This window comes from Electrona antarctica (assembly GCF_951216825.1).
Source record: "Electrona antarctica genome assembly, chromosome: 20".
In the NCBI taxonomy this organism is placed as follows: domain Eukaryota; kingdom Metazoa; phylum Chordata; class Actinopteri; order Myctophiformes; family Myctophidae; genus Electrona; species Electrona antarctica.
This window is the reverse complement of record NC_136801.1, coordinates 12,445,371-12,463,887: the sequence shown is the minus strand read 5'-3', so window position 1 is coordinate 12,463,887 and position 18,517 is coordinate 12,445,371. Positions and strand designations below refer to the sequence as shown.

Below are 18,517 nucleotides of genomic sequence, written 5' to 3'. Positions count from 1 at the left end.
TGTTGACGAACTACTGCGAACTGAATGGCAGAAATTCATGTCATGGCACCCTAGGGTAGCCTGGTTAGCCCTATAGATTGCCTTGATGCAACTGAATGGCTGAAAATGGAAATTTAGAGTTTACATAGTACATGCATAAACTTTCCTTAATGATTATATATGGTTTCAGTATTTATTTATGATGTATTTCTCTATTATTAACGTTATTGTAGCGGTCAATGTGTATTGGTATTGGTAGGGAGGGGGGCGGGTGTGGATCGCGAGACATGGCCAAAGCATTTTCGTGAGTCCTCAGCCAAAAACGTTGAGAACATAGAATACCAGACATAGAATACCAGAGGGCCACGGCCGGCAGACTGAGAACCACTGGCCTAGATGATGTACATGTACATTATTGCTTGACTGGGCGTTCATCGAGTCCCTTTGGTGTGTGTGTGTGTGTGTGTGTGTGTGTGTGTGTGTGTGTGTGTATGTGTGTGTGTGTGTGTGTGTGTGTGTGTGTGTGTGTGAGCGTGCGCCACAGTGTGGGTTTGGGTCCAATGCATTGCAACATCTTTGGCCAGCAAGCAATGTTAGTAACGTCTTGTGGTTTTTAACCACTTAAATAAAATCCACACTTCCGTTTTATTGCACTGGCCAGGTACATACACGGGAAATCTTAAAATTGGGAAGTTCAGCTACAATGTGCCCTAAAAAACCTCTTGTAGATCTATCAAGCTATTTTATCAAGCTGTTTTCCCCCCTGAATAGGGTGAGGCTACTGTAGGGTTCGGTTAGATCGTGTGCATGCCATGAGGCATTAGTGTGTCATCCTGCCACGATGTTGGTCACTCACCTGTCCTTGTGCATTGGTGACCAGCTGTCCCGTGGCTCCTTGCAGATTGGACAGGGCGTTGCCGAACACCTGTGAACCGGCCATGGAGCCCAAAGCCGCCGCTGCTGCTGCCACTGCTGCCTGGCTGGCCAGCGGATTCAGCTGGTGAGGAAGAAAGAAACAATCACCACCACAACTATTATAGCCCCAAATGTTCTCATCATGGACCCATGATACTCATTCTTGTTGTTATAGATACAACATTTTCCCGACATTCTTCCCGATACCGATTCTAATTCCCAGAGTTTTCGATACTGGTATCGGTATCGGAACAACTGTAAAATTCCTGTGCTGCATGCTGTGGAAGAGGACAACACAGTGATGAAGGCTTCATAAAGCAAGCAGCAGCTCCGGTGCTTTGTTAGCGGGGCCACAATAGGCCCAAACTGCACTGGAGGTCTGTGGAGTCCAGTAGTGTAGCGAAGGACTGTGCAGTCCATCATACATGCTCCCAGAGGTCTGTGCTCCACAGCCCACAACCCAGCAGGAGGCTCCCGTGGAGGGAGGAGCAGTGAAAAAAAGGGGGAGGGAGATTGTGAATAAGTGGCCATTTTACCACTTTAAGTGTTTCCCCCGGCCCCCCCGGGGCTCCCCATGGGCCGAGCACATGCTTCTCCACCGGCACCAGGAGAACCCACGGCCCGACAACCATCTACTTCTTACAATGGAGCCGGGCGATGAGGCCATGCATCAACATATATGCCTGCCCGGTCAAGCCGCCTCGATATACGGTATACGCTTCGACTACAAAATTACTCTGCCCGTCATAACGCACTGCTTCTGTTACTTTTGAAGGAGAGAATGGTTTTAAAATGATCACCCTCCTCACTCCCATGTTGTAAATGGACCCATCTGGTGTAGCCCTGTGGTCATGAAAAGAGGCTCCCAGTGATGGTTATAGAGGCTGTAGCGCGTCCCGGCCACATCGTTGAGATTACCCATATAAATCAAGGCGATAACCACTTATTAGGGACTGAAAATGCACTGCTGATTTGGTTGCAGCACAGCAGAGCAAAGTCTTATTAGGTTGAGTAAGTAGATCAAAGAGCAGGCGGGCAGAGGAGACCACCCAATTACTCAACAGAATAGAGAAATAATAGAAACACTAGTGCTTACTCCTGGCTGGTCATATTAGTGTTCTGATGATGCACACTCAACCAGGGCAAGTGGTTTGTAAATGATAAATAAGCTAAATACTTTGTGCCTCAACAAAAGAAGAGAGAAAAAGAACAACAACCTTTTTAAATGATTTTAACTTAATGTGAGTTGAACATGTTTTTGAATGTATTATTATTTAAATTGTCATTATTATCATCATCATCATCATCATTATACAAAATATTACTATTATTATTAGTATTACTATTAATAATAATAATGTTATTAGTATTATGATTATTACATATATTATTATGAATAATAATATTATACTTTAGTATTATTTTTATAAACATTATATATTACAGTGTGGTGTGACAGTCAAGATATCCTAAATCATTTTCTTTTCTTTTTTTTCTTTTTACAAAGGGCATAAACTTCTCTCGTTTCTCTTTCCACACTTTCCCAGGTCTTCGGGGGAATTAGGTTCTGTTCAGTCGGGATCATTGAGTTGCCATTCATCTATTTTCTTACTCCCACCACCATATATTATTACACTTTCTGAAATCAAATGATGAAAAAATGCCACGGAGCGATCGATACTTTTTCATTGACAGTAAAGGTTAAGCACATTAAGAATGACACCGCATTTGTCTTATGAAATCATATTTCATGTTGGTGGCCTCAAATTGGCCGTGATTGATATTGCGTCCCCTCCGTCTGAAAGTCATCCAGTTCTTTCTCGATAATCGCAAGATTGTTCTTTTTATGTGCTCCGGTGTTTGTCCTTCCTGCGTCTCAAATGTTAACTCATTTTGGGCGGGAACCCCTTTTGGTGTTAGCATTATGTTATGTTTTAGCTATTGAAAAATAGCAGATCTACAAGCTCATAGCGCGCCACCGAGTGGCGCGCTACGAGCTTGTAGGTCTGCTATTTTTGAAAAATCGAAGAACGACTGACTGTCAGGATGTAGAAGACATTTTTAGAATCTGATCTCAGGTCAAAATGCGTTAAGGGAGTATAAAGGTGCCTTTTGACTTGACATTTTTCTTTCCTCAAAGGGCACGGGGGTTGTTGGGGAATCACAATAAATCTCTAATTCACAGTCTGACATTGGTCACGGTTTGTCAAAAAGTTAACCGATGAACACTTCAAAAGATTCAATACAGGAATGTTACATTTTACAAATAACTAGTGATAGCTGGGCTCCGACAAAAGAGTTCAACAACAGTGACATAAGCATATATATTTACCACAGTTTGTACAGTAATCATTTTGGAAACATGTCACTCCACTGTGTGATCATATATGTGCCCCGAAGTAATCTTGTCATTTTGGACATCCATCGTCGGTGATATCCACTGACTCTTAACCTTAAAACACATTTTATTTCATTTAAGATTACATTTGAGACAACGTTGACAGAGATAACAAAATAGTTTGTCTGCACACCAAATTGCCCTTTTCCAGAATATCTTGCCAAAAGAAAAAGACATATTTATTCATGCTCGTTCATAATCTGATTGCATGACTGAAATGTCCATCACATAATACTACGTAGTACAAAACGTCACTGCTGAGGTTTTTCATTTTGTTATTTTAAAGCACTATTATCATAATAGACGCTTTAATACATTTCTTGAACAAAAAAAATGAAATGAGCTCAGTAAAGCAATGTACTTTGTCTGTTTCTTTTTTTTGGGGGGGGGGGGGACTGCAGATGTAAATTTGCATCTTTGCTAAATCCGGTGGATTTACATGACATAGTTAAATCGATGTATTCATTACTATATTAAAGGAGCATTCAGTGATTTGAGTGATTTGGAGAACCACCCAGTCCGCCCCGGTAACAAAATGTGCACATGCACGCTCTACAGTGGGGGGAAGTGCAACAGGCCAACAGCATGTGCACCCCACTCGATCATGATTGGAGGAAGGCCCCTCTCATCCTGATTGGATGAAGGCTTTGCCACCCGCCACCAAAACTGAAACTAGGGTTTTTTGACCCCAGGGGCTCACTGGGGACAGGGAGGAACTCCTTATATGGTCAGCACACTCTATAGTAGGGAGGATTATCCAGAAAAAAAGAAAAAATAAGTGATATTTAGATTAAGTCAAATCACTGAATATACCTTTAATATGTTCTTCATTAATATGCGGTGTCCCGTCTAAATAAACAACTAAAGTAAAACATTAGAAAGATACATCACTGGCTGCAACCATATAAAGAGACAGAGTGTGCTTTGTCACTGCAATAAAGGGGGAAGATTGAAGGGTAAGGAAAGCTTTATCTGGGCTGAAATCTCCAAGTAAATACATGTATCAGTGAGAGGGCACCTGGGGCCGGATGGTGGATGGTGATATCAGCCAGGGATTGCATTAGCAGATAATCTGAACCACGGATCCCCTTCCGTCACCGCTGAGAAGAAGTAAATCAAACACGTTAGGGACACATACTAATAAGGTCCAGTTTTGGAGAGGAAAGATCGAGCGATAGGAACTGGCTATGATTTTAGCTGAGATGACCTGTATACAGGATTGTATGTATGTATGTATGTATGTATGTATGTATGTATGTATGTATGTATGTATTTGGTTAAAATGGGTAAGGTTTTAAAAAAGGCAAAAGCATGCTCTGTTGCACTGGCCTAAAAGTGGGTCCTCTAAAACTGCTTCAACTTCTGAGAATGTGTGTTTGGTTCATTAGCCACCAGATGGCATACCTTATAAGTATGTATGTATGTCTGTATGTCTGTATGTATTTAAAAGGGGGGCTTTTTTGTAAAATCCCAGCCTACAATACCTTAATATATTTAAAATCCAAAGTAAGGTTACCAGTGAAGGGCAACCTGCCTATTCACTGGGGACTATGCAAGGCAGAGGCGTCCACCCCCCTGAGTCCAAGTTAGACTAGACCGCATACCTAAAAGTCTTTACCACCCGTTGCAGGGCCTTCCGGTCAGACACTGTGCAGCTGTTATACCACACTGAGATACAGTTAGTTAAGATGCTCTCAATGGTGCAGTGGTAAAAGTTCACCAGAATCTGAGGAGACAGGTGAGCCTTCCTCAGTCTCCTCAGGAAGTAGAGGCGCTGCTGCGCCTTCTTAATCAGGATGGAAGAGTTGAGGGCCCAAGAGAAGTTCTCAGAGAGGTGGACAGGACACCCAGGAACTTCAAACCGGACACACGCTCCACCACAGTCCCGTTGATATAGATCGGGGTGTGGTCACAGCGATTGGCTCTCCTGTAGTCCACAATGAGCTCCTTGGTCAGTGTGGTGTTGAGAGCCAGATTGTTGCCGGCGTACCACGCCACCAGGTACATCAATTTCTTCGTAGCAGTGTTTCGCCAATTAGAGAATATCTCTCACTATACAAGCAAAACCCATTTAGCTGTGCTTAATCATCTGCTTTCCAGATATTTCATTAAGACATAGTTTTCTCAATCTGTAATTACATAAAGTTTAATGAAATATAAATACAGCAAATTCGCCTAAATTGCAAAGAGTAAACACAATAAAGTAGCCTACACCTATCAGTTATTGCAATAGTTGCTATGGCAGCATAATGGATGTGCTCTCGTGGTGAACAGAAACATACAAAAAGGAATATAACAAGGCCACATGCAGAGCTGAACGATGGTCATGTGGAGCTTGGAGAAGGTCTGCTCTGCACTTCAGTGTTACTGTAACACGCTGACAGGCATAGCGAGACGCTTTCTAGTGGAAATGTAGAAGAATGTATCTTTGATATCATCATTATGATTTATTCAATGATAGCCTTTTGGGATCATGCTATGTTATATTCTAGTAAATCTAAGGTGAAAAGAAAGCGGGGACTTATAATAACGTCCGGGATTTCTTTATTTTTCTTTATTTTTCTCTGGCGGTGCTGGGTGATGACATGGATAGGTTGGGAGAAAGAGAGCCAGAATATAAGGAGAGGGGGGAGTGAGGGTGTGTTCAACATGGATAGGCTGGGAGAAAGAGAGCCAGAATATAAGGAGGGGGGGGAGTGAGGGTGTGTTCAACACCTAAACAGGTGATTTTCCACAGCGGTGGTGCCTCTCAACAGCTCGGCAGGAGGCAGAAAATGAGAGACCGGGCCCTAGCATCTGTTCTGATTGCATGTGTTGGAGGAGATAAACAGTTCCAGTTTGCAGAGGACTGCATTGTGTGCGTCGTTCTTTTATGTCCCATATGACTCGTGGGGTCTGTATTGTGCGTCATTCTTTTATGTCCCCTATTAATGACTCCCGGGCCTTGACAAGGTTCCATGTTTGACAAATTATACACGGTGCCACACAAGAGGGTCAAAGAATACAAAATAAATGTAAAAAAGTACCTGGCAAATTGTTAAAAATGCATCCTTTGCAGTCTGTAATCTCTGTATGGGCTAAGTGGGCAGGGGTATAACTCCGGCAAGGCTCTCCGCTCAGTCCGCTGGCCGTTTGACCATGAGGGTCAGGTGTGCAGCAACCCGTGTAATCTCAGGGATAGAAGGAGAAATAGCTTTGCCGAAAACCGTGGAGAGACAACCGTATGGAAGCTCAAATTGTCTGACACAAACTATAGTGGAGTTGATTCCTGGTTTACTCTTTTCATGTAGCCACTTGAAACGTAGTCTACTTGCTTTATTGGCGTATACGTAAAAACAAAGCAATGAAGATACATCATGGATGAACTGTTGCAGACACCATAGCATGCACATACTGTACGTACATACTGTACTGTAGTCCTCTGTGCTCTATGTCAGGGGTTCTCAACCCGTGGGTCGCGACCCCTCGGGGGTCGCCAAATTATTTTAGGGGGTCCCCAAATTATAAAAAAAAAAAAAAGGAGAAAAAAGGCAAAATTGGAATGAAATATGTATTTATATTAGTTCTTCTGACCAGCTGAAATGAGCATGACAGCACACCTAGCCATTAATAGAAGATTTGAGGATTAATTAGCTCTGGTCCATAGCCTTCTACTGCTTCTACGATTCTGCCCTGCAGTATAAGGCTATGGGACTTTCAGTTTTAAATCTCAAATCGAAATCAGACCAGCCTCTCTTAGCGTATTTTAAAAGAACGTTTTTGCTACTCACCAAAACAAAGGCGGGTTGTGTCATTAGAAAGCCTACTTTCCTTAGTGGACCCCCACCACACGTATAAACGGTACTTTTTGGCCAGAAAGGGATTTTTTATACGTGTGGTGGGGGGCTCAGAGTGCGTCCACTAAGGAAAGTAGGCTACTGGTCAAATACGCTAAAGAGGAGAGGCTGGTCTGATTTCGATTTGAGATTTAAAACTGAAAGTCCCATAGCCTTATACTGCAGGGCAGAATCGTAGAAGCAGTAGAAGGATATGGACCAGAGCTAAGGATTAATCACATTAGAAATATTATCAGTTGGTATTACAGTTGCCCATAGATCCATCCCTTATTATTTCCTTATTTGGTGTTCTTCCTGAAACCATCTCCCTGCCTAAATATCAATCAGACCTTGTCGCTTTTGTGACTCTTCTGGCAAGACGACTTATTCTGATCCACTGGAAAAGAAACATACCCTTAACCCTCCCTCACATTCACGTTGGATCTCTGATATCTCTGCATGTATACTGATTGTATTGGAGTTTTTTTTTCTTCTTCTTCTTCTTGCGTGTGTGTGTGTTGTTGGTTTTTTGTATTTGTTGTTTCTGCATTTGTTAAAAAAAACCCAATAACTTTAAAATCGAATAAACAGAACGTCAGAGCAGCAGTAAAATTGGCTTAGGAATGGAACAAAAACAAAATAATTCAAAGAATAAATTGCATTTTCTTCTGAAATGAGCATGACAGCACAACTAGACATTAATAGAAGATTTGATAACTGATTAATCCCATTACAACTATTATCAGTTGTGGGTCAGAGCAGCAGCAAAATTGGCTTAGGAATGGAACAAAAACATAACAATTCAAAGAATAAATTACATTTTCCTCCTGTGTTAATAATAGATAGATTGCGTAGATGGGGCAGGTCTACGCTCCTGTATTTTAACATCAGTTATTATGGTGGTACTTGGAGAGACAGATATTTTCTGTGGTGGTACTTAGTATAAAAAGGTTGAAAACCTACTGGTCTAGAGCACATCTATAAGCTTTTTTCAAATCAAGAATCAAGACTTTACTTTGATCTCGATTCTCGACTAAATCTACAGGTGATTTAGTCGACTAAAATGCATTTTGAGGGCCTTGATGCCATCGTAATGACTGTTTTTACACTTGCTGAAAATAGCAGATCTACTGCGACGCGTTGTGGGCTTGTAGATCTGCTATTTTCAGCATGCAACCAAGTGTAAAATGGCTTATACTGGATCTCTTGTCCACTAGTCCCTTCCTAACATTTTAGTCTAGTTTTTATTTCTTGACGAAATTGTCAATATATTTAGTCTTAGTTTTAGTCATCATAGCTTAGTTTTTGTCAGTGAAAAAAGGTAGTCGACGAACATTTTTCGTCTTAGTTTTAGTCGACGAAAACAACACTGATAGTGACAGCCCACGGCAGAAGGATCCAAATGATATGTCTTCAAGAGACAATAAGGTGGCTGCACACACTGGTGGTAGCCAATATTTTATTCTTGCAGAGTAGGAAAAATAAAGTTGTAGCAAAGGCTTGTCAGTATCTGATGTGAGAAAGCACACGAGGACCCATACAGGGAAAAAAACCCTTTACTTGTACTTGAAAAAGCTAAGAGACCTTTGCTACAAACCTACAGTTTGCAGCAAAAGCTTGTAAATATCTAAGAAAGAAAACCCTTTACCTGTCATTTTTGTGGTAAAAGCTCTCAAACAAATGGCCACAGGACTTATACAGATCAGATCTTTGCAAAAATGAAAATAAAAGTATGAAAAAGCGATGTCAACTGAACGCCACCAGAGGTGATGTTGGGAGTCATCCACCAAAGTGCTCCATCTATCTCTGGCCTTTTTCCGGGCCTATACAGTCGCTTGTCGTCGCTCAAGCAAAAATGTTGCAAAGTGGACCAAAGAGCGGGGGAGGGGTTTGGGAACGAACAATCAATAGCACTATCGCTTCTGGAAGAGAAGAAGAAGTCCCTGTATCTCGGAGGGGAAACATGGACGTTATTTTTTATTGTACTCTGAACCCCACATCTCGGTCTCCGCCCTGCTCTTTTCCCACCCCAGAGTGAATGTAATCAGCTGTGACATGAGAAAACACGTTCGCCGTCTGTCAGGACTCGGCCGGTCCTCTGCTGACAGTCCTCTGTCGTTCCTTCCTTTCCTCCCACTCCCCTCCCCACCCACCCAATATCCACTGTGCTTATGAACATCAAAATGCCATTAGGCCCTCAAAAACACCTCTGGTCCCAGGGTCTACAGCCCAGGCCTCACACCGTATGGCCCTGCCCCTCTGAGGCCATCTCTGAGTGCTGGCTGTAGCTCCACCACTGGGCCTCTGCTTCAGCCATTGTGGAACAAAAACAACAACAACTGAAGCCCTTAAGAGGCACAATCGTGAGGCAAAAACCCAAAAAAACAACACAAATCGACACGGCAGAAAGTGACAGACAGACAGACAGATCAACTGGGTTGAAGATGGCATCTGACAAATATAATAGTGCCGTGTTGGGTGAAGGTTGGACGTTATAATTGGCTGAGGGGATCAAGGAGGGACGGCGGTGACGAGCGGCGCTAATGGAGTGATGTCATAAGGAGCGGGAGCAAAACGACGAGCTAGTTAAAACACGGAGGTTCGAGACGATCAAATAAGAGACACTAAACTTCAGGAAATGGACATCCCGGGCGGTGTCAGAAATGGCCCGGGCCTAATGAGGCAAAATGCAAATGGCGGCAGGAGAGAGTCGTGAAAACGTTCAAACTCACTATAAAGGAATGACGGAGTGCCAGACAGTGGTCGTCAATCTTCCCTCTCATTACCCTCATGTGAAATTAACAGCGGCTTTAATCATTACATAAAATCTGCTCCGGACCATTTGTTGGTAATTGTGAAGCACAGAGGTGCAGAGTGGATTCTCTGTCATCCATCACCGCAGCAGTATATTTCCACTGGTCGAGGGGAGGGGGGGGGGGGGGGGACACGACACACACTATGAGTAGAAAAAAAAAACAAGTTATACTACATTCCTTTTACACTATTCCTCTTCGTGAGGAATGATCTATAATATTTAGCTTTTCTCCAGTATGTATTAAACGTATAAGACTACACTGTGATTAAGTATATCCGCGGGAAAGTGCTGACCATTTCAGCCCCATGATGTGACATATTTGGTGCAGTTATTTCTGTACGGCACGCTGGTATAGTGTTGGGTTGAGAATCATGGCACCTTTAAGCCAAGGAGATGGACTATACTGCTCCGCCTGTGATTTCAAAGTAGATTCCTATACAGCTTTTTTTATTCATTGCCATAAAAAAGAAAACAAACACAATCCGTGAAGCAAAGACAGATATTATATTATATTATATGGGTACAGTATCAGAGGTATTTACCCATTCATCTTGCTTAACCCATCACAATTACCTAGCAAATAAATGTACACCGTAATTGATTTGGGGAATACGACGTCAACCACATGGAACCCACTCCATTCGTTTTCATTCAGAGGGAGAGGAAATGCCATGTCTTTTCACTTTGCTGTGTTGTCTGACATATGAATATAGCATTTGAATGACTTTAATATCGTCGTAATCAATGTCCAGTGATCTTTTGATGTCCACAATTCAATATAGAAAAGGGTCATCCTTTGCTCGCAGCTTTATAAACACAATAAAGGTAAATGATTACTCGCCACTGCGGTGTCCAAAAATACGGGCCGGTAATGAAGAGAAATGGAGGACTTTGAAGGGGGGAGGGCCTGTCAAGTGTCATTGGCCAACTCTGAGCCCCAAGATTAATCACGAGAGAGGGGCTCTGTGGCTAAGATGTGGTGGTCACCCTTGATCGATAAATGCGCCTCTCTGCCTCTCCCCCTCTCTCTCTCTCTTTCTGCCTCGCTGTTCCCTATGCTCCCTCTCTCATCTCTCTCTCTCTCTTCCCCCCCCCCCCCCCCCCTCTCTCTCTCTCTCTCTCTCTCTCTCTCTCTCTCTCTCTCTCTCTCTCAAACATGCACACTCTCATAGGCGCGAGCTAAATCAGCATTAAGTGGAGAGATGAATTGATGACAACTACAGACTTCTGTGTATTGATTGGACTTTTGTTCTGACTCTTATTTTGAGGAGTTAAGTTGAGAAAATGCACCGCTTGTGCTTGTTCTCATCCAGTTCATTTACAAAACGCATCAATTTTGCATCTCCCCTTTGTTTTTTTTACTAAATCAAATAATAAGCCATAAAATCATCAACCTGGGAGAAAAGCAACAGAAAGCTCAAGGCCCATCACTCACAATTAATACATAATCGCCTAATCGCAATTATTTGAGATAATCGCAATAATTATTTTGCATAATCTTCATATTTCCACTATTAATATATATTTTTATAGTATTAAAACAAAGTATAAAGTCTAACTAAGCCTGACTAATTTCTATTTATAATGTTCAAATGACAGAAACCCATAAAATCGTTAACCGCAACTATTTGAGCGAAAATGTATTGTCAAGAAAATGTTCATAATCGTGACAACTCTACTCCTTAGGCCAAGGTCCATTATTTATTCGGCATTTGAGCAATGCACCACCATTTGTTGATATTTAGCCGCCTCAGACCAAAACATTTTAATATTTTGTCTCAAGGACCGCTGGTGGTCTCCGGACCACTGGTTGAGGACCAGTGCCTTAGGGTGCTTGCCTTGAACTTGTTTGTTAACATTTCCAAAGTGGAGTTCACCTCAGAGGAGTCTAATGTGTATCCAAAAATAAGCCTTAGCCATCGCAAAATAAGCCTCCATCCGGGGGAAAAAACACTGAAGAGAAAGAATTCTCTGCTAATATTCCTTCAGGGACCGTAAATAGGACTCTTGACTTGAGTCTACAAGGGGGTCATAATACAATAATGTTGCATTAAAAGGTTTTTTTTTTTTTTTTTTTTTTTACAAACAGTGCTGCGCTGGCTGTATTCCCTGTGTGTGTGTGTGTGTGTGTGTGTGTGTGTGTGTGTGTGTGTGTGTGTGTGTGTGTGTGTGTGTGTGTGTGTGTGTGTGCGCCTGGTGCTCTGTTTGCGGTCACTAATGGGCATCAGAAATTACAGGCAGTAGGAATCGCGCCCCGCGGGGGTACTGGCCTCCTCAGTGGAGCGGAGCACTTAGACAGCGTCTGGGAGGAGGAGGGCTGGTGGGAGAGGAGAGGAGAGCAGGAGTGGAGGAGAAGAGGAAGGGGAGGAGGAGGTATAGAGGAGGACGAGGAGGAGGTGGGGGCTCAGAACTCAATGTCACAGGCCTGCCTCATAATTAAAGAAACCCTATTCTTTATCCACTGTTAGGTGAGCCTTAGCCCGGCCGCTCTGTCTGAGGGCTCCCCTGTGGGCGTCTAATGTGCTGGTGATGCCCCCTGATGCAAGTGCAAGGGCTGATGGGAGAGATCAGCCCATACCGCACCACCTCTCTCTCTCTCTCTCTCTCTCACTGTGGGTGTCAGAGCTGGAAACACTCTGCCCACCCAGGGAGGTTTTTCTTTTCACGGCAGGTAATAGAAGAAGGTGGGGGGATGAAATTATAAAACAGCAGAGAGAATGTTATAGCTCAGCGCTCGGTGAGTTCTTGGAAAACCCCAAAGTGCGGAAAAACACTACAAGCACTGCAGAACGTGCTGGGTGCATTTTTAATTAAAAAAAAAGTGCACATCAACAATAGAAATAATACGCCCGTACACTGCCAAATTGCACGGTATACAGAAGCAACGATTTATTCAAAGAGGCAACGTTTTGGTCACTGATGACCAGTAGTGGAAAAAGTACTCACATTTTCTACGTATAAGAAAAAGTATCAGTAGCCTACTGCAATGTAGAAATGCAATTCAAATGCACTTGAGTAAAGGTACTGTACAAAAGTATTGGCATCACAATGTACTTAAAGTACCAAAAGTAAAAGTACTCATGCAGAATGTCCCATTTAAAGTTTTCAAATAATTTGAAAATAGCAGATCTACAAGCTCACAATGCATCACATCGCAACGCATTGTGAGCTTGTAGATTGGCTATTTCCAAATGGCCAAATGTGTATAGGGCTGAAGTGATTAATGTATATATTTTGTCATAATAATCCAAATCTAACTAAGGTTTTCAAATAATAGTAGTGTAGTAAAATTACAATATTGCAATCTGAGATATAGTGGAGTAGAAGTAAGCAAGCAAGCATTGGAAATAGTAAATGTACTTGTTACGTTCCTTTCCATCACTGCTGATGACCGAAAAGTGACATGTAGCATGGAAAAAACAAACAAACAAACAAACAAACAAACAAACAAACAAACAAAACAAAGCAGCCATTCCATTCCATTCCAGAATATGGCTATAAGTTCATTTAACTCCTTGGTATTGGGGAGATGGAGCGGCAGCACCTTGCCTGGCTCTTAAGTCTGTAGATTCCCTCAGCGGCTAATCCCCTCATTTGAAGTAAATAAAAGTAGTAGAGCTTGTCATGGTCAGGCCGTTTCCTCTCATCTTACCCCCCTCCCTTGTGCTTCATAATTATTCATATGAAATGCGGCGCTGTTGATGGGCAACAGTCTTATTTTCTGCTTCAGTCAACAGTGCACATTTGTATTTCTAAATTGTGGCGCGCGCATGTTATGTAAGCTGCCTTCTTAAGAGCTGGATTTCCTGTGCATTAATAAGCAGCTAAGCCGAGCTGCTTTGCGTTTCTAAAGCATGTGACCGACGGAAAGCACACAGCCAATGGCATTGAGCTTTTTTATTTTAATTTTTATTTCCAAGTCCATTATAGTAAGATATTTAGAATTTTTGCATTTCATTATGAAAATTGTAATTACAAAACGAGCAATGTCCTAAATCTAAAATACATGAACATCCTCATCCACATTTTTGTCAAAGTTTTCTTTTACAAAAAGCGATACTGTGAGTGTGCTGTGTGTACATTATACGCACGCACGCATGCATGCACACACACACACACGCACGCAAGCACGCACGCACACACACACACACACGTACACACGCACACTGAACTGTTGTTAAGTATTCTCACTGCAACTATATCCACAATTGATTTAGAACTATAACGAATGACGCTGGAAAAGTTTAAATTAGATTGGCATATCTTGTGTCCAATGCATCTACTGACATGATGTCAGAGATAAATAATTTCACTTTCACTGACAGCAGGACACAGTATGAGCCATTGCAATTGCAAGCATGCAAAGACCATATAATTTCGAATTTTGATATAATAAATACGCAGTGGAATGATTGAGACCATTTTCTTCTTTTTTGAGAAATTAAATATGACGTCTGATGTGGAAAATCAACCGATCCATCACGATGTGCAGACGGCAGGGTGGGCCCCTATTTAATACTCATGTTAACCCATTAAGACCCGAGGCCTGTATTTTCCCCGATATCCGACCCACATCTCAAAATATGACCCCCAGAAACCACGATTTCAGTAAAAAAATCACACCCGTGTGAACTGAGTGGTGCACCTCCCCTCTCCCCCTCTCCCTCTCTGTCATTAGCAGGCAACAGTGCAGCACTATCTCTCTCTCTCTGTTTCTGGCACAACAGCACCCCTACTGGTACTCATAGTCAATAGTCACACACAAACATAGTCAGGTTAACACGGACATTGCTGTTCCTTGGAGTGGTTGCACCACAAAAAAAAAGTTCACAAAAAATGATGCGAAGCTTGCGTAGCTAGTTCAGGCAGACAACTCGTGAGCGCGCCTACCTGATCAGGTGACTAGTCTCATGCACTCTTTACCTGATCAGAGCGGCTATTTAAACGTATCTGCCTACCTGCTCATTCCTGGCTTCTCTCCTGCTGTGCGGTCGTGCGCCGTTGCTGCTGCTGTCTCCCTGCCTTGCTTGCTGCTAACCTGCTGCTCATTAAGTTTTTGCCCACCGCCTCCCCAGCATCCACCTGTAGGCTCTGTTTCTAGATCCCCCTGCATGGGGGTCCTATTCATTCCCTGTAATCCTATTCGGCTTATAACTTAACTAACATGTTAATGTTGCAGGGAATGAATAGGGACAGAGCCCTGATGCCAATCTATGCTTCTTATATCTATGCTCAATTATGCTCAATAAATATAAACTCTAAATTCACTCTAATTAGGGCTGTATTTTGCGTGTCTTAAGTACCAGGTCTTATTACTTAACTTAAGACCTGGAGGCGTGATCAATACCATTTGGCTATTCTGAGTGGCCAAAGAGCATTGACCACGCCTCCAGGTCTTAAGTTAAGTAATAAGACCTGGTACTTAAGACACGCAAAATACAGTAAGAGTTGTCTGACTGAAATATATTTAAAATTCAAAAATCGCAGATCTGCAAGCTCATTGTAGTATAAAATATGGCTAAAGTGGTTTAAATCTAAAATGACACGATGATGCTTTCCCGGTTTTAATGGGTTCACACACGTGTTAATATAACGTGAGAAACACCTGGAAAAAGTGCGTGCGTGTGGTGGGGAAACTTACAACAGTAACAACAAAATCAGAGTTGGACAGTGGTGATTCTAACAGTGGCTGACATGAGTAAAAAAGTGCACCGCAGTGGAAAGACAGTGACATGCATGGACGTCTGGGGGAGGGAGGGAGGGAGGGAGACCTCAGCGGGGAGACAAAAGCAATTGAGATGGGGCTAGAGAGAGACTGAAGAGGATGATGAGGAGGGGGGAGGAGGGGAGGGAGTGAAGGGTGGTTCTTGGGGAAGAAGAAGAGGAGGAGAAAGGAGAAATGGAGGAGAGAGGGAGACAGAGAGATAGAGAGAGAGAGCGGAGATATAGCAGACAGCCAGAGAGAGCCCCTGAAAGGCTGTTGTGGTTGGCAGCTGGCTGACCTTGGTGACGATGGGTTTTTCACTAGAGGCCTCTAATGAAGGCTGATTGCCAGGGAATAGTATGAGTGGAGCCAAGGGGAGAGCGAGGTTGAGAGGAATGGGGTTGGGGTTGGAGGGGGAGGGGGGTTGGGGGGGCAGAGGAGTTGAAAAAGAAGGAGAAGGAGAAAGAGAGCTCAGGTAATTGCAGCACTTGTATGGGTCTGAGGCCCCGCGGTCCTCCTGTGATGTCGGGGGTGCAGACTAGAGGCAGCGGTGGAGAGAGAGAAAGTAAGGAGAGAGATGTCTGCGCACGTATTTTCGGTGGTAAATTGTGGAGCGCGGCGACGGCCAGGGCAGGGCCCCCTAGGCTGTAATTACTCTGTGTGTGTGTGTGTGTGTGTGTGTGTGTGTGTGTGTGTGTGTGTGTGTGTGTGTGTGTGTGGGACGGGGAAAGAGTGGACAGGCCCAGCGTGGGGTTCTGACAGAGCGACCAAGGAGGAGACAAGGGCTTGCGAGGGACGGGAGGGAGGGAGGAGGACGGGGGGTAGACTGACAGACGATGGAGGAGGAGGAGGCCGGGGACAGGGGTGCGCCTCCCTCCATCTCCAGTCGTGTTCTTGGCCACTGAAACCAGCCAGCCGCCATGCAGTGGCTGGACCAAGGTCAGAGGCTATTAGTGAACACACAGGACGTCCTGGTGACGAGACAGGGGCGAGCCATGACAGGGACGGACGGGCAGCAACATGGGGAGACGCTATACTAGTAGTAGGTATAACGTCATGTTTTTCCACTTTACAACATCAACTCATATGGCTTTATTAAAGCTTATTTAAAAAGAAAGGCAATGTATTTTTAATAATAATCATACATTTAAATGTGCTCTATGAATTAATTGGATTTTTAGATTGTGTAATTTTCATGATTAGACCACAGCTACAGGTGTGGCCTGTTGGGATATTTAGCCACTTAAAAACTCAAACAATAGTTTGTTTGTATGTAAAATAGCAACAACAACAAAAAATAGACGATCTACAAGCTCAAATGTGACACGCTGCTGCTACCTGTAACCAGGCTAACCTTGCCCCCCCCCCCCCCCCCCCCCCCCCCCCCCCCGTGCCCATAGGGATGCTGTAGGTAGAGGTTCATGTGGTTAAAAGGATGCGATGACGAGTTATTACCAAGTGAGGCCGATGAAATTACTGCAAATGCTCAAACTGCAGACGCTGTATTTGTGAGTAAAACAGAGGGAGGGAGAGAGAGAGAGAGAGAGAGAGAGAGAGAGAGAGAGAGAGAGAGAGAGAGAGAGAGTGAGAGAGAGAGACTTGGTATAGGGTCAATGGGGGGGGTGTTCTGGGGAGCACACAGCATGGAATAAGAGAGTTGATAGGCTGGCCTAAGCCTCCCACTGCCATGGATCAGTATGTAGCGCCTCTCCTCTCTCTGCCCGGGCCGATGTAACTCACTGGAGTGGCAAATTACACCAGACCTACAGCTGTAGCCCCGACATTATGATTAATTTGATCAGTAATTTCTCCTGTTTTTCATTTTAATCGGCGCGACCATTCTGCTGTGGCAGGTCTTTCAGATCTAATTAAGATCAATTCCGGTGTAACAGACTTGGCGGTGAGCGCCGCCCCACACACCCCCCCCCCCCCCCCCCCCCCCCACCCCCCCCACCGCCACCACATCAAATCCCTGAGCTCTCTGGGCGTGGAGTAAACCCGCCGCAGCTCTAATCAATCAACTTCCAGTCTAAATCCAGCGGGCTCCCACAATCAGCCCATTAACACACTTAAGCAAATTTCATAATCTCCCCGCTGCCTATTTGTCATCGCCGCGTTGGATATTTCAGACGGGCCACGGGCCGCAGGCTTGCAGTACCGCGCATGGCGACTGTGTGTGTGTGTGTGTGTGTGTTGTGCATGATGTGTGTGTGCGTGTGTGTGGGATTCCTATTCTGTTTCAGCCAAATTAGCTGGAGTAATCGGAGTTGGGAATCCGCGACTCAAAGGCAAAAACAATTCACATTGTACTCTAATTCTACTCTAATAGCCATAATTAATGCATTATGTCTCCCATAATTAAAACTGGGGGAGATTAAACTACATTAAGGATGTAGTGACTTGACTGCCCGTATTGTTGGCTTTGTCTCCATCATCCCCTACGGGGAGGCAATTGTGTTTGGGAAGGTTAATTGCAACATAATAACACGTTCTCTCATGGCGGTTTTCCTCCATTTAGTCAACTATTAGTTGGTTGGCTGGTTGTGTGATCCAATGAGAGGCTGAAAGAGGAGTGTCACAGTATCTGTAATATTATGTGGGTTATTAGCAGCAGGGGCGGTATTGCAGCAGCTGTAACGTTGTGTGGTGACAAAAACAAGAGCTGAGTCAGAAGGCAAAGCTCTCTCATTCACGCTGAGGAAGGCCGAAGGGCCGAAACGTTCGTTGTTGCTGCTGCTGGGGGGAGAACTCTAAATAAACAAAGAATCCTAAATGGATAAAAAGTGAGTGCTGGTTTTCCTTTCTATAGATTATTGCTACCAGAACCATGCACCCGAAAGTCTCTTACTGTAAACTACTCAACTGAGTGCTTGCTTCTCCTCTCTTCAAAG

General features: G+C 43.7%; 1 protein-coding gene across 1 annotated transcript in view; it reads right to left on the bottom strand.

The window, feature by feature from the left end:
• pou6f2 (POU class 6 homeobox 2) overlaps positions 1–18,517 on the bottom strand; it is a gene marked incomplete at its 3' end in the record, with an annotated part of 115,957 nt that overhangs the window by 31,134 nt on the left and 66,306 nt on the right. The window contains exon 7 of the mRNA XM_079489319.1: positions 836–976. Within this exon, the coding sequence (XP_079345445.1) occupies positions 836–976 (141 nt within the window). The remainder of the gene's footprint in view (positions 1–835; positions 977–18,517) is intronic.